This window comes from Ambystoma mexicanum, chromosome 8, assembly GCF_040938575.1.
Source record: "Ambystoma mexicanum isolate Mex_15411 chromosome 8, UKY_AmexF1_1, whole genome shotgun sequence".
NCBI lineage: Eukaryota > Metazoa > Chordata > Amphibia > Caudata > Ambystomatidae > Ambystoma > Ambystoma mexicanum.
In genome coordinates, this window is record NC_090929.1 from 1,257,324,916 (window position 1) to 1,257,339,285 (window position 14,370).

At 44.6% G+C, this 14,370-nt stretch overlaps 1 protein-coding gene across 2 annotated transcripts in view; it reads right to left on the reverse strand.

Moving 5' to 3' along the window:
* MARCHF5 (membrane associated ring-CH-type finger 5) overlaps positions 1-13,668 on the reverse strand; it is a 743,603-nt gene extending 729,935 nt beyond the window's left edge. Inside the window, exon 1 of one of the 2 annotated variants that reach the window (XM_069611372.1) lies at positions 13,286-13,668. In XM_069611372.1, coding sequence (XP_069467473.1) covers positions 13,286-13,332 — 47 coding nt within the window. In that variant the 5' untranslated portion in view covers positions 13,333-13,668. The remainder of the gene's footprint in view (positions 1-13,285) is intronic. The other variant, XM_069611373.1, reaches the window with a different exon arrangement.
* Positions 13,669-14,370: the final 702 nt, after the last annotated feature.

The following is a 14,370-nucleotide window of genomic DNA, read 5'->3' on the forward strand; positions in this document are numbered from 1 at the left end:
GTGTGCTGTTCGTCTCCACTTTAGTAACTGGGCTTCAAGTCAGTGAACGGGTAAAAAGTGTCAATTGCTTCCACACAACTTCAAACTCCATTATATTAAATGGGCTTCTGAAGGGTTAACGCCAGTGCTCCAGATAAGATTTTGAGGGGGGAGTATTTTACGCATGATTTTTCAAATGAGAGTAAATGCAATTTCAAGAGAGTAAAACTGAGTTCTCCTCTGCAAGAGAGTAAAACTAACCCAACACATACACACAATGCATACGTAAAATCAGAATCGTAGACCAACAGCGTTGTAGATCAAAGTTGTCTGGCTTGCGCAGAGCCCTTAACTCCACATGCAAACGGCACATCCCGGCTGAGCACATAGTAACAGCACATCACTCCACTTGATAATGGCATATATCCTCTCTAAACATGCTAGCTGCACATCTCCTCTTGACACATACTAACGAGTACCACATGTACTCTGTGCACATGGTAAAGGCACATCTCCTTTAAGCATTTTCAGAGATGTGCGGTTAGCATTTGAAGAGCATATTTGTGTCATTTGCATGTGTAAATTGCACCTTTACACCGTGCGCATGCTAACAGCACATCTCTCTTCATATGCTAATGGCAGACATTTGTTTCACATATTGATATAACACGTTCTGTTTAGCAAGCGTGATATTTGCACACGTCGACAGGACATCTCTACCCATAGTGACCTCAAATCTCTTCTCTGCGCATGCTATTGGCACATCTCTTCTCATCTGCTAATGGCGGTGGGACAGCTCTATGCACATCCCTGCTAACTGCGTGCATGTGCACACAGATGTGCATGCCAACGACACCTTCTCAACGCACATGCTAATGGGACATACCCTCTCTGCCCATGCTAACTGCACATCCCATCCCTGCATGTACTAACTGCACATCCTGTGCAGCAACGGGATGTGCAGTTAACATGTGCAAACGCCACATCCTGTCGCTGCATATGCTAATGCCACATCACACCTCTGCATGAGAATTGCACTTCTGTTCCATAGTAATGGCACATCTCTTCTTGATACGTGCAAATGACACATCTTTACTAAGTATGTACTATGGGGATATTTCTTCTCTGCAAGTGCTAACGTAGCATCTTCTCTGCCCATGCTATAATGTGTCAGGAAAGGCAGAAGGCCTTGACTACGGCAAGGGGTAAAGTGCACAGAATTGCACAGGGAACAACTTTGAATCTAACAACGTGCATAAAATACCCAAGGCTTGTGTATGTATAAACCCAGGAGTGCAAATAAAGTATTTACCAATATACGAAAAAGGAATGTAGGGTAAGCACTTAAGACCTCCTTATAACTGAAAGGAAAGTCAGCAAACTCTTTACCCACTATGCTCTTACAGATACTGACGGCGCTAAACCCACGTAGCGGGCAAGCAGGTACAGATTCTGTGAACTGACACTCTGTAAAATACTGAATAAGTAACAATCAAACAGTACTCACGAGGACCAGAAAGACCACTAGAATGTCAGTAATGTCACGAACCCTGTAGATCAAACAGGAACCCAGAAGGCTGTAAAAGCAAAGTGTTAAAGATAACAAAAATACGTTAACCCTAGTCAGGGGCAAGTGAGATTTGTGATATTAACTTGTGAGGCAAACAAAAGGGGATACACACTGGAATATGTTGCAACAACACCCACACCTAATATGCGATGGAAAGTAAATGCTGAAGTGCAATGGAAAATATGGAATGGAATCTGAATGGATCAGGAGCTGGGGAAACGCTATTACAAAGAAAACCTTTCCCACCCAACCAAGGGAAAAGGCAGTAAACTAAAACTACAAAAGTAAGGTTAATGCATCAAGTCTTCAGTAACCAGAACAGCATAAAGAGACAGAACGCTCCGGCAACCTGGTCTGCATCAAATAGTAAAGCACAGAGAAAGTCTGCCTGCAGACAGAGGAAGAAAGAAAGGGAAATGCAGAAAGCATAAATCAATTAAGCACATTAATCCGAAATCCAGGACAGAGGAATAAGATACAGGAACTAAGAACTGGGCACAAAAGCTAGGAACTGGAACTAGGTACAAGACACGGAAACCAGGAACAAGGAACAGGAGACTAGTCCCAACAGGAACACTGCTACAATGACCAGCGCCGGACTGAAGCAAACAGGCTTTTAAAGCTGCTAAACGAGCACACCCCTCAGGCGTGCCGCCTGCTGCACCTGCAGCCACAGGTGTTGCCTATTCTCCACCCAGCCTTGTGCTGCAAGGGAGGAGACGAAGCAGTGAGCCAGGCATTCTGGGAAGCAGGAGGTGAAGCAGTGAGCCAAGGCATTCTGGGAAACATAGTCATTTGATTTAAGTAGCATGCTGGCTGCCAAAACCCTGGAATGGATCCGGAAGGGAAGAAACTTGGAAAATAAGTTTGTAACGGTCCCAATTCATCAGAACACTGTAGCATAAGGTTCGAAGGAAATGTCCAGTAGGGAATAAACCCCAAAACATGCCCCCAAGTGGCGGGAACGGGAACGAAGGGAGCGAGAACGGGAGCGAAGGGAGCGGGCCCTGACATAATGGCACATCTCTCTATTAACAGCAGGGCTCCCTTCTGCACAAGCTAATGTTGGCAAAGCACATGCTAACGTTGCATCCAAAGAAAGGGTGGAAAGCTACAGGACAGGAGGGCGTCCTGCACTTCCCAAGTTCCAATTACGTGGAGGGCTGCCGCAGCCTTGATGGGTAAGAAATGCAATAATGAAGAATGACCATTCACAGAACTTACTATCAGTGCTGGAAATGGACAAAATGTACTGGGGACAAGTGTACCTGATTTTCCCCCTCCCCTTTCCTTATTTAGCCTGACTCAAACACGTCCTCGCCAGCCCCCACCACAGTGCCCAACAGTGCTCCCTTAGCATTCTGCTCGGTTGTGCTGTAATAAATAGAGTACCATTCGAAATGAGATAATAACTGTTACCACAGTGCTTAAAAGCTTAAGGAATTTGGCTAAAAGCGCTATGTAAGAACACAATCCCTTTCCATATGTTATAGCCTCCGTACACATGTAGCAGCACATCTCCTCTCTGCACATGCTAACTGAGCATAACTATTCTGCATGTGCCGGTGGCACATGGCCTCCCTGCATGTGCTAATGGCAAATATATTCAGTTCCCGGGCTGCCCCGCACCTCTCTTGCAGCCTAATGGAACCGTTCATCCCTACATGGGGTAACGGCCCATCCCTCATGGTATAGCCCAACAGCAAGCGCACGTCTTACTATAACCAGCATAACTTTATAAATTATACATTACAGAGCAGGTTTTTAACGGGCCATTGTGCAGCAAGTAAAAGAATAATTGCTGATGTGTTGGCTCCCGCTCCTTTATTTCAGCACTGTGAGGGTAGAGGTGGGGGTGGGGGTGGCTGGTGGCTTGTGAGAGTGAGCCGACCTACCTGACCGTCCTCCCATGCAGGGGTGCAACAAAACCTACATTTCAAGGGGGTTGGGGGGGGGGGGAGAGAAATGAATTTGTGATGGGAGGGGGCACTTCACAAAATAGGCTGGAAAAACTTGGATGCTCTGCCCCCACTGTTCTACCCACCTTCCCCAATGGTCTGGTGTGGGGACCAACTACCGAATAGTATATTCTAAAGCGCAATATGCATAGAGGTGATGAAGACTTTCTTGAAAGTAACAACTTTAAAGTTTTACTGCGTTTGTTCAAGTACATTTTTCTGAACAAACAATAAAACTTCAAAACCGCTGGGGAAAGGCTTCTCTCACCTCTCTGCCCAACAAAACGCAAGTGCGCACATCCAGGGGTGCACCTCCGGGCTAAAATTTAGGAGGAGGCCAACCCTTCAAATGTTGGGAAAGGCACTAACTTCAGATTCTGTGGAGGAGTGGCAAACTTACTTGTGTAGGGGCATCGAACTTCATTACTCATTGTAATAAGACTATTCTAGCGCAGCTTCAATGTTACAATCAGTTAACTGCTCTACCCTTTGAGTCTGAAACACCCATTTCTTGCAGATCCTAAAGGTCCTAGAAAGTGTGAAAATGGCAGATGGTGTGCAATGAAAGATTCAATATCATAGCATAACAGAACATTGCAGAGTGTGGGGCAGTACTCTGGACGGCCCAAACAACTTCAGTGGCTGGGAGCAACAGGGGAGAAAATACAACGTTGGTTCTACCACAGTCCGCTATACTAGAATCTCTGGTGCACTGACTGGCTGGCGAGACTATGTCTACCTTTAAAATCAAGTATTACAAGACTGGGGGGGGGCAGTGCAGCAATAATGCAATTCTACGCACCAGTATTGGAGCCACAAGCAGCAGAGCACCAGGGTACACCAGTGTGTCCCTACACTTATTAAACTCATCCTGTTGTAAGTTCATCATTTATAAGCACTCCAATTTTTGCAATTGAAGTCAGGGTGAGATTACATTATTTGCCCAGGATAACACACTGTCATCTTCTTCCGCGCTTTACTTGGAACAAAAAGTTTGGGTTCAAGACCTACAATTATACTGTCCTATAGAGTTTACTTGCAAAATAAACAAATTGCATAGTAAAGCATCATGACAACATGTAAATACTTTTAACAGCATGTTGGGCCAAAATATTATCACTGTACCTTTATTTTCCATATCCTGAATGGAAAACTAAGATGCAAAAGGCAAAATATCACGATTGATCCACTTTATTTTCAGCGCTTTAAAAAAAAAAAAATAAAAACACAAAGAAATTACTTGCGTCATAAACTCACTTAGGTTTGGAGATTCGACACAAACCTCCAGTGTTTTATTTATGGTTAAAGAACATTCAACGAAAGGACATCAAAGCAAACTTACTTTTTAGCATATCAAGCTATTATACGTTATGGGTATGAACACATTTTAAAAGGGTGCATGCTTTATTGTGTTGCTTGCTTTAACTGTCACAGATTTGCAAGGGGCCTCGTGGTCTTTCAGTTGGAAATTCTCCATCATGCATGAGAAAGGCTATGCTGCTGATGACAAAAAAAAAAGCTACAGTGCCATCTAATGGTGGAAAGTATGTTTTTTTAATGAATAAATACAGCGTACATGGTACGCATTAGAAAATGAATTCATCCGTACTGGCTATAAATGCATGCGTAAAAAGGCACAATACGCACCTTATCTGGAGGGCTGGTTAACACATATCACTTGCTTCCACCCACTCTTAACTGTGCGCGTGTATTTTGGTGTTGCGCTTCCTGTCATTTGGCTGCTTATCAGATCTAAATGGTGTAAAAAAAGCATCTTTTGACCTTGGTACGTGCCGTTTACGACACAAGTCACCAGGTTTGGTTTCTCTGCTGGAGGGGGAAGCTACAATTTCCTGCTCATCGCCTTTCGCTAAAGCCAAGCAGCAAGTTATGTGTGTGCTCTTTGCTAGGAACAGGTGCATTATTTATTCAAGGAACTTAAATTACCTGAGGTAAGTGTCTGCTTTTGTCCTTTGTCGCCAGCCCTTGAATTATGTGGAAGCGTGTGCTTTGTATTCAATGAAGACTTGTAGTTTCTTGCTGTCGCTATTAACTGTTCATCAGTAAAGTCGCCTGATCTGTGACCAACTGTCTAACCAGGTTCATTATCCATTATCCATGACAATGGGGGACCGGGCTGCACCAGGCAGGCAGCCAGGGGCTCACAGTTGATGCTCACACAGATCAGTTTGTAAACTCTTTTCAGCTGGAGGGAGAGGGGCTGCTTGAGGCCACAGTACCCCAGGAAGCTCACTCTCCAACCTCCTACTCTCTCCAGAAAATAATCGTTATTTGCCCAATGTTTATTTTTCTTCTCAGTTCCAAGTTCTCTCCCCTCTGCAGTCCATTCCTGGGCAGAGGAGACGGATGTAGGGGCAGACACACTAGTAAGGTTAATGCTTTTATTGGGTAAGTATGTAAGCATTACAACCCTGTGGGCATCATTCCGCCAGTGGACACCATTCCACTCGCCACCACTCCGCTCCAACTGTCACCTTCAGAATTCTCTTTCCTGCATCTTCTCGAATGCATACATACTAACACAGCAAATGTACTGGGTACGCTTTCATAATCTCTCAACTTGCTTGGCAGTTTCCTTTTCACCCACACTTCCATCACCAGAGTTTTCTTCTCCAAAGGACCTCTGTTCCTGCATTCACTTCTCTAATACAACCTCCTAAGCGATCCCACTCCCTTGTTCTTGACGTACTGTGCTCTCCTTCCATTTCCTTACCTCTCCCTTGATTTTACACTACATGATTCAACTTCCATGCCGTCCCATCTTCTATCAGAGCATTCCTCAAAAAAAAAATGTGGCTACTCACACTAGTTCCAAATATTTTGACACACCTCATTCCTGGTCTTCATCTTTAGGTACTCCCCTACTTTGTAATTGCTTCCCTTTTTATTCATGGGAATTTTTCTATCAAGCTATTCTTTACATTTCTCTTAGGCTTTCAATGTCTTATCTGCCACAAAACCTTCATCCAACCTCAGAACCCTTATCTATTTAACCAAGCTGGCAAAAATGTACTATTAGGTTTGCGGCCCCTCATCCAACGAAAAGGTGAAACTCCTGTTATACTATGCATTGTTTCTCTTATGCTCCATACTAAATCATTCAATGATTTCTTCCACTCCAATCCATTCGCCAACGCCTGTTGAACACAATCCCCCCATCACTCGATTTATCCTCTTCACCATCCCATTGGTCTCGGGAATATAAACAGAAGTACATTTCAATACAAAACCTGTTTCTTCACAGAATTGCCTCACTTCTTTCGGTGCCCATTGTCGCTTAAAATCGACATTGGGCTTCCTTCCCTCTTGTTTGCCTAATAACATGTTGTTCGAAGCCACTCTTTCCGGGACAGCAACTTCCAGCAATCTGGAATAATGGTCCACTACCACTTGGCACGCCTCGGACGAGAGCGGGTCTCACCTGGATCTTGATCGGAATCAACAGAGGAGTCTGGTGGATCCAGACTTCTTTCCCTGGACTCTCTTGTGGAGGTGCTCTCCTTAAGGAGAGGTGGGCAATTCCGTTCCGTAGCCACCGTTTCAGCCGACCTGAACTGGCTGACACGAGCAGCTACTGAAAGAACTGTCAAAAAATTGGTGGAGAAAGCTTTTGCTCAAAACCCCCCAAAAGGTGGTGTATTGTAGATCTGTATTTTGTCTGGTTTCGACAACAGTAGAAGTGATTCCAGAGGTGAAAGAGCTCAGAGGGGGACACAGAGGGTCGGTGTGGAAATCAGTCAGAGCCCCAGGCGAGAGAGAAACAGCAAGGCAGAAAGAAAGAGCAGCAGGCAAGAGCCGAGAGGTCTGCGAAAGGCAAGGAGGGGGGGGGAGAAGAAACAAGAAGGAAAGGAACAGGAAAGCACACTAGCTTCGATGCCCGAAGCAAAAGGAAATCTTACTGGGTTGCAACACGGAGAGCGCTGCTCTTTGGGTAGCAGAATACTAACGTCTGCTCTTTTGCCAACGACTAGCCTGTTGCCTGCATTTGAAGCTTGTGCGTGCCGGCACAGTAACGTGGATACATTTCCACAAAGTTATGCACAGCGTCATGACACCGCAAAGAGCTTTTTGCTGATATGGCCCCAATATGTCAATCACAAGATTCAATCAGGGTCGTTCCAGAACTGGAAAAGGATTCAATGGTAACTTATAACAATTCGCACATGGTGTACAAAACCTCACTATACTATCTACTGGAGTGTCCATCCGTGGCCACCCATATCTCTCCCTGAGCTTCCTTTTCGTTATGCTGAAGACAGTATGTCCCTAATGGGACAATTGAAAAATGTGTTGCGCAAGACTTCTTGCTGGTATCGCCTTGAATACTCTCACATAAGCCAATTGTTCTCTATAGTCAATTCTTCCGCAACTGCAAAATATCCCCTATAAACCTATTCCAAATAATTTTTAACTGGCCCTCCTTCTCAAACCCTGATCATAACCCATGAGTTCAGCCTTACTTTGTTCCTCTCACTCTTTGTTACTTATGGCAGCGTTTACCCCAAACACTTGTTTCCCCGCTCAGTTGCTCTTTGTCCACTCCTCTGATAATTGTTCTGTTGTCATTAAAAGGTATCCAACAGAAAAATCAGCTATGCATTCCCCCCCGCCCGATAGATATTTAATCCTACAATTGTACTCCAATAACCTGAGCCCTAACCTCGCTTTCCTAGGAGTAGCTTTCGACATCTTTTGAACTGTGACTACTTCTACTAAGGGCTTATGGTCCATTCTAATGATGAACTTTTCTCCCCATACATGTATGAAATGCTCTGCTCCCGAACATGCTAACAATCCTCTTCTATAACAGAACAACATGTCTCAGCATGTGTGCCCACCCAAGATGCAAACGTTATCTTCTCACGGTTTCCTTCCATCTGGAATAATACTGCCCCTAGACGCTTACAACATGCATTGACCGTGATGGATATCCTTCCTGGCACAAACCCTCTAAATAAGGTGCTTCACTTATGCCGCTTTTAACCCCCGTCACTTGTTCGTGTACTTTCCATTCAAACTTCGCATTGTTCTTCACGAGTCCCCTACAGGTTGTGTAATAAACCTTTAATTAATTGTTTATAATGCTCTGCTAAACCAAAAAAATGAGTGTAACTCATCCTTGTTACTTGGTGACGGAGCATCCTTCTTCTTCTGCATTTTCTTGGTCTATACCCTTCCTCTCCACAAGGTGTGGCCTAGTCGGTTTCCTCTCTCTGGAACTTTCCCTTACTATGTTGTACAATAAACCCCCTCAGTTCCAATCCTCTCAACACCTCATGCAATCTCTAATGCTGTCTTCTTCCTCGCCCATTAACTAAAACATAATCTTTAAACCCTTGCATATCTCCGAATGTATGAGCCATTATCTTTTGGAAAGTGCTGCTACGGATGCCAATCCAAATGGTGTGATGAAAGTAGTATATATCATTTCAATTCCTGGTGTAGCTGTACCCAATAGTAAGCTGCAAAATCGTGGAGAACACATCCACCTTCCCGATCAAATTAAACATTTCCAAAATTGCAGAAAAGGGATATTTCTCCACTAAGATGCCTTTGTTCAAGTCTCAAATCTACACATATTCTTATATTACCATTAGGTTTCAGAGCTACCACTATGGGGAAAACCCATTCGGATACTCCACTTCTTCGATTACCTCTTCTCCAACTAATTATTCTAGCTCCTTTACTTCATTCCTTAGTGACACAGGAATATGTCTTATAGAGTGACAGCCTGGCTCAACTACTGGCTTCAGTTTAATCTTATGACAATACCCATTGATCTTCTCTAGCCCTGTGGAAATCGATATAATATTGTGACCCCAATCGCATTGTTTAAATGTATGTTGGCCTACGCCAAGCTGTCTAAAGAATACCATGTACATAGGTTCCGCGGCAAGGTCTTGACCTTAATGTATTGTGTAAGCCGCCATCTTGGATCTAGCCGCCATTTTAGGTACTCTTGCAGTGTGGAAGTCACCCTGAATCACAAAATGGAGGCCGAACGACATTTTGTGTAAGACTCCGGCCATGGTGACCTCCGCACACGTGAATAAATAATATGTCCGCAGGCCACTTGTTAGGGTCACGAACTAAGACCTTGTCCTCTCTTTAACCTGTGTGTAAATATGTAACTGTATCAGCGGAACTGATCAAATTATGTAAATTGTGTGTTCGACCTGGCTACGAACCCTAGCCACGGTTCCAAGAATGGTTAACTTGCGAGAGGGCTGGCCAATGCAGGACAAAACGTATAAAAACCCAAGCATCCCGATGATCGGTCTCTCCCACTTTCAGTGCAAACCTTACGTTGAAGGTTCGCGTGTTAGTCAGAGGGCCGAATAGCTATCCGTATGTCAATTGACTTTGGTAACTTTGTAACTTTGAAATAAAGCGCTTTGTATGTCCTTTGTAACCTGTGTTGGTGCGTTTCCTTTTGGGCTTCCCGGCCTCATATCAATTTCTCCGTTTCCACAGCCCAATCCCTTCTCCTATCCTTGCAAACTTTAATTAACGTCTCGTTTTGTCGGCCAACACTACCGAAAACAGGATCTTCTCTCCGTGGATTGAGTTTAATCTTGATTTTGTCCCAATTGCCCCATCCTAACACATTTACTGCCATCTTGCTACACATCTGGCAATCCCGCCTTGAACTCAGCTAATGCCACTCTATAGCCTAACATTTCGATAGTCGAACCCTCCTATTCTGCAGGATTCTTGAGATCAGGTTTTCTTAATTCTGGTTTGTAGTCCTTTGTACACATCTCCGCCCATTTCTCTCTCTGGATTATGGTATAGAGAGACCCAGAGTCCACCATAAACACTATATAATTATCTATTTTGAACATAAAACTTAAAAGCTTTTCATCCATCCCCTTGAACTATGATCATTACTTCCATTTCTTCTTCCCCTTCGTCCGCCTCGCTGTTCACCCATTTTACCCTGAACTCCCATGCTTTATGTTCCTACATACTATGGCAAAATGTGTCTACATATTACTATTTGAAAATTTTTGATTCCAGGCCGAACAATTAATTACCTTTCCTGCCACAATGGAAACCCCTTCCCCTTTTGAGAGTCGGTCTTTGATTACACATTAGCTTGACGTTGGTTAACTCTTCCATTCTTCTTGGTTTTTATTTGGGGGACCCCTCACTTTCTTTTGTTATATTGTGCCTATTTGTGACACGTTACTTTCCTTTATAAAAACAAATGTATGTTCCACTTTCTTTGCTATCGCTATTCTAGACAAGGATCCGCACACATCCACAGCCTTTCTTGCATTACATTCCTATTTACCCCTCTTCCGAAATTGCATGTTGCTGGCTCTTCGTTCTTGTGTGAAAAATATAATCCATTTACAACAATGTTAGTCAGTTGTCTCAGTGCAGCCTCATACTCATTCCTACCTTCTCCTTCTCCAGACCAGCATTTCTCTGTATTTTCAGTATCCCTCAGGACCTAATAATAACAGTTTTTTTGCCAGCGCAAGGTTCTCTTTTTCTATGGTACGGTCGTAATTTGTCTACTACTCCTTCCACTCACACCATGGGATCGGGGGTTCTCCCGGTACTACCAGAAGGGCTGCAGTGGGTGTACCATTATGCCTTGCATGTAAAAAAATGTATACCAAACTTACTGTATGGGACCTTACAGTGTTCGGCAAAGTGTTTGAGTGCTCTGGATTCATTTTTACCTTTATTCACAACATCTTCATGTTTGTCTTGTCGCAGAGTTTGTTGTTATCTTGTTCCACTCACCATATAGCACCGTGCTTCAGGGTCTCAGACAATCTAAAATGGCAGCACGCTTCTTCAAGCTAGATGGTCCTTTTTTCTAACATTCAGCAAATTATTCAAAATGACAGCAGGGTTGTCGTAAGGATCTTTATTCTTGCGCTCTGGAAATCCACACAGCTTCTTAGTGGGCAGTTAAGGACACGGTTACAATGGCATTACCTCATTCTCCCCATCGGTTTCGGCAACACTACGGCTCCCATTTTCCAACAATCACTCGTCCTATGGATCCTACAGATTTCCGCTGCAATTGTGTCGGTGCCACAGGTTTGTCCCTTTTTTTTTTTTTACAACCATGCAGACACCACTCCATCAGCTCCCACAGCGGACACCATTCCACTCACCACCACTCAGCTCCAACTGTGCCCTTCAGAATGCTCTTCCCAGCATCTTCCCGTGTAATGGAACCTCAACCAAGCATTATCTATTCCAATGCTTCAGTGACATGTATACTGCTGATGACTACCCACTACAGAGACCTATCCGAACATTTCATCCAATCCCAGGTTGGCGTTGGATTGTTTAATCCACAGTAAAGTAACACAACCACTGAATAAAATATTCCTGCACCCTGGTGTTGTCTGTGTCCGTACGTTTACCTCTGGGGACCAGCAATGCAGACTTGTTAGCCAGTCACTAATTGGACCAGTGGCCACATAATGACGATATATCACACCTCTGTGTGCCGACCCTGCAGGAAACAACACTGCCACACACGTCCACCTCACTTGACTCAGGATCTTAACTTGAGCAGCGGACAGTTACATGCAGGATCAACTCACTGCGGCATGTTATATTTACTCATTAACACACATCTTGTATATTCCTTAAATTTGGTAGAGCAGGGTGGCACACGAGTGTCTGTACGGCAAACATGCCAACCCTCCCGACTTGTGCGGGAGACTAACGGTTTTTTCAACAAAATGTAGATTTTTTATCACTTTGTTCCTCCTAAAATATTTGAATCCCCAATTCGAACCAATGGGAAAATTCACTGCTCCAGATGTCGGTTACAAAATCTCCTTCCCATATGTAGCATATTGGCATACGTGTTACAGTACAGCAACAATAAATGTCAGCACTGTAGTGTGTCACCCAGCCTAGGAGCATGGTATCTCCCAGGGCTCGTGCTCATGTCTCGTGTCAGTGACCACGTGCCTGGATTCAATAAAAAGAATGAGCGGCCTCCCGCTCATTAGTCTTGGAAGTAACAGATTACTGTGTGGTGTGTCATTTGTTATCATCGCCATGCTGGCACTGCGCAGCTGGCTAAGGGCCTGCCCTGCAGGACCCTCCAACTGGACAGTGCGTGCCCTGCTGGGCAACACTGTCCGCCATGGCTGCCACCTAGGTTGGTAGAGCCCCTGCCAGGCAACTCTACTTGTGTCCCTCAGAGCCCCTGCTGGGAAACTGTGTGGACGCCAGCACCCCGGCAGGGCAACACCAGCGCCATCTGTTGGTACTGGCCTGGGTGCACCAAGGCCATGGAAGAGGACGTATGCTCATGGGCTGTCAGGGTGCCCCCAGCCTTGGTCAGCCTGGCCTGGGTGCCCACAGGGCAAGACGTAAAAAGCACTTTCATGATGTTGTCTAGAAAAGCAAAGTAAATCGTACCCTACTCAATAGTGACAGTATGATACCGAACACCAGACGATTCCCTAGCCTTGCAAACTTTGTAATATGTTTTAAACAAATACAACTCCGTAAACGGCACAAACCAGAGCTCGTTTTAGGTGGCAAAAAGTGTTTATTCTTTAAACTACAAAACAGGACACTGTAAACGTTATTAATTATATTTTGTACCGTAGAAAACCGGGTTACAATATTCTGAAGGAGATGCTTCAAACGTCTTTGCCCCTCACAGGCTTCATGATCCCTTATCATTATAGAGTTACAAATAGCTATAGTGGCAGATCAACAACTTCCAAACCAACAGACTCCGCCCATTCTCCCGTGGGCTTACCTGTCCAGCGTTTGCTGCAACGACACGCTATTGCCCTGGTCCGACATGACAAACGATCCTTGGTCTTGCCAACGTTACTGTTCAGAGAGAGGCCTTTTCACTGCTTCTGCAGCCGCAGCTCACTCAGAAGCAACAGGTCCCCCGGCAGGGCCTGGCGCTCCGCTCGTGGGCTGGCTCCCACCCACGGGGCACCGTTACAACGGCTGTTGCCTCCGCGCTTCTAGATGTTTTCCCTTCTACTGTGAGGTAAAGGAGTAGAATCGGTTGGACTTGCTATTGACAGGAGAAAGCGTCAGTGTCACGTGCTGACGTCAAACATCGGTCCATTGCGCATGCTCCTTGCTTGATCGCTTCAGGTGAAGACTGGTGTGGCGCATCTCGGTGGTTGGTATTTGGGGTTATCATGGGTATGTGTATTCCCCCTGCTCTTCCGCTGTTATAGACGTTTCTACACCGGCCAAACACCGGGTTATCCGTCAGTGAAAAGATACGGAACAAAAAAAAGTGTCAGCTTCTCCAAACCTATACTCTGGAGAATTTTATAAAGTCGATATAACCCACACTGAAAAAGGATACGAAAGTCGAGGACTAAAAACATAATACAGTTCGAAATGGCTAATCCCTGTAATAAATCGCTGCATACGATAAAGCTTTAAAGACGAGCTTTATTCAAGTGCCCCCGGAGCACAGCACCGCCGGGAGACACTCCTCACTCTTCCCCGAATCCCACTATGCATATGCATTCTATGTCAAGACGGAGGCGAGCATTAAGCTTCATCTTTTCTTTAATCTACTCTCCAGCAGTTTCAACAAAATAAATGAAAAAATGTTTAAATAACATTTTTTTAAAACTTCAAGTCCCATCATTCCTTGTAGTCTCAGCTGTTGTCCTGTGACCTAGTCCGTCCTGTTCCCATGATCCTCTTCTTTTCCTGCTCTCCAGAGATAAGTGCATTTTGATATGAGCTCTGTAATATTGTATGTTTTGAATGATTAATAGCAAGGTTGACTGATCTTGGGGGACAGTAATGGGCCCCAGAGGAGCGCAGCGTAGATTTTGAATCCATTCTAGTGTGAGGAGTCGG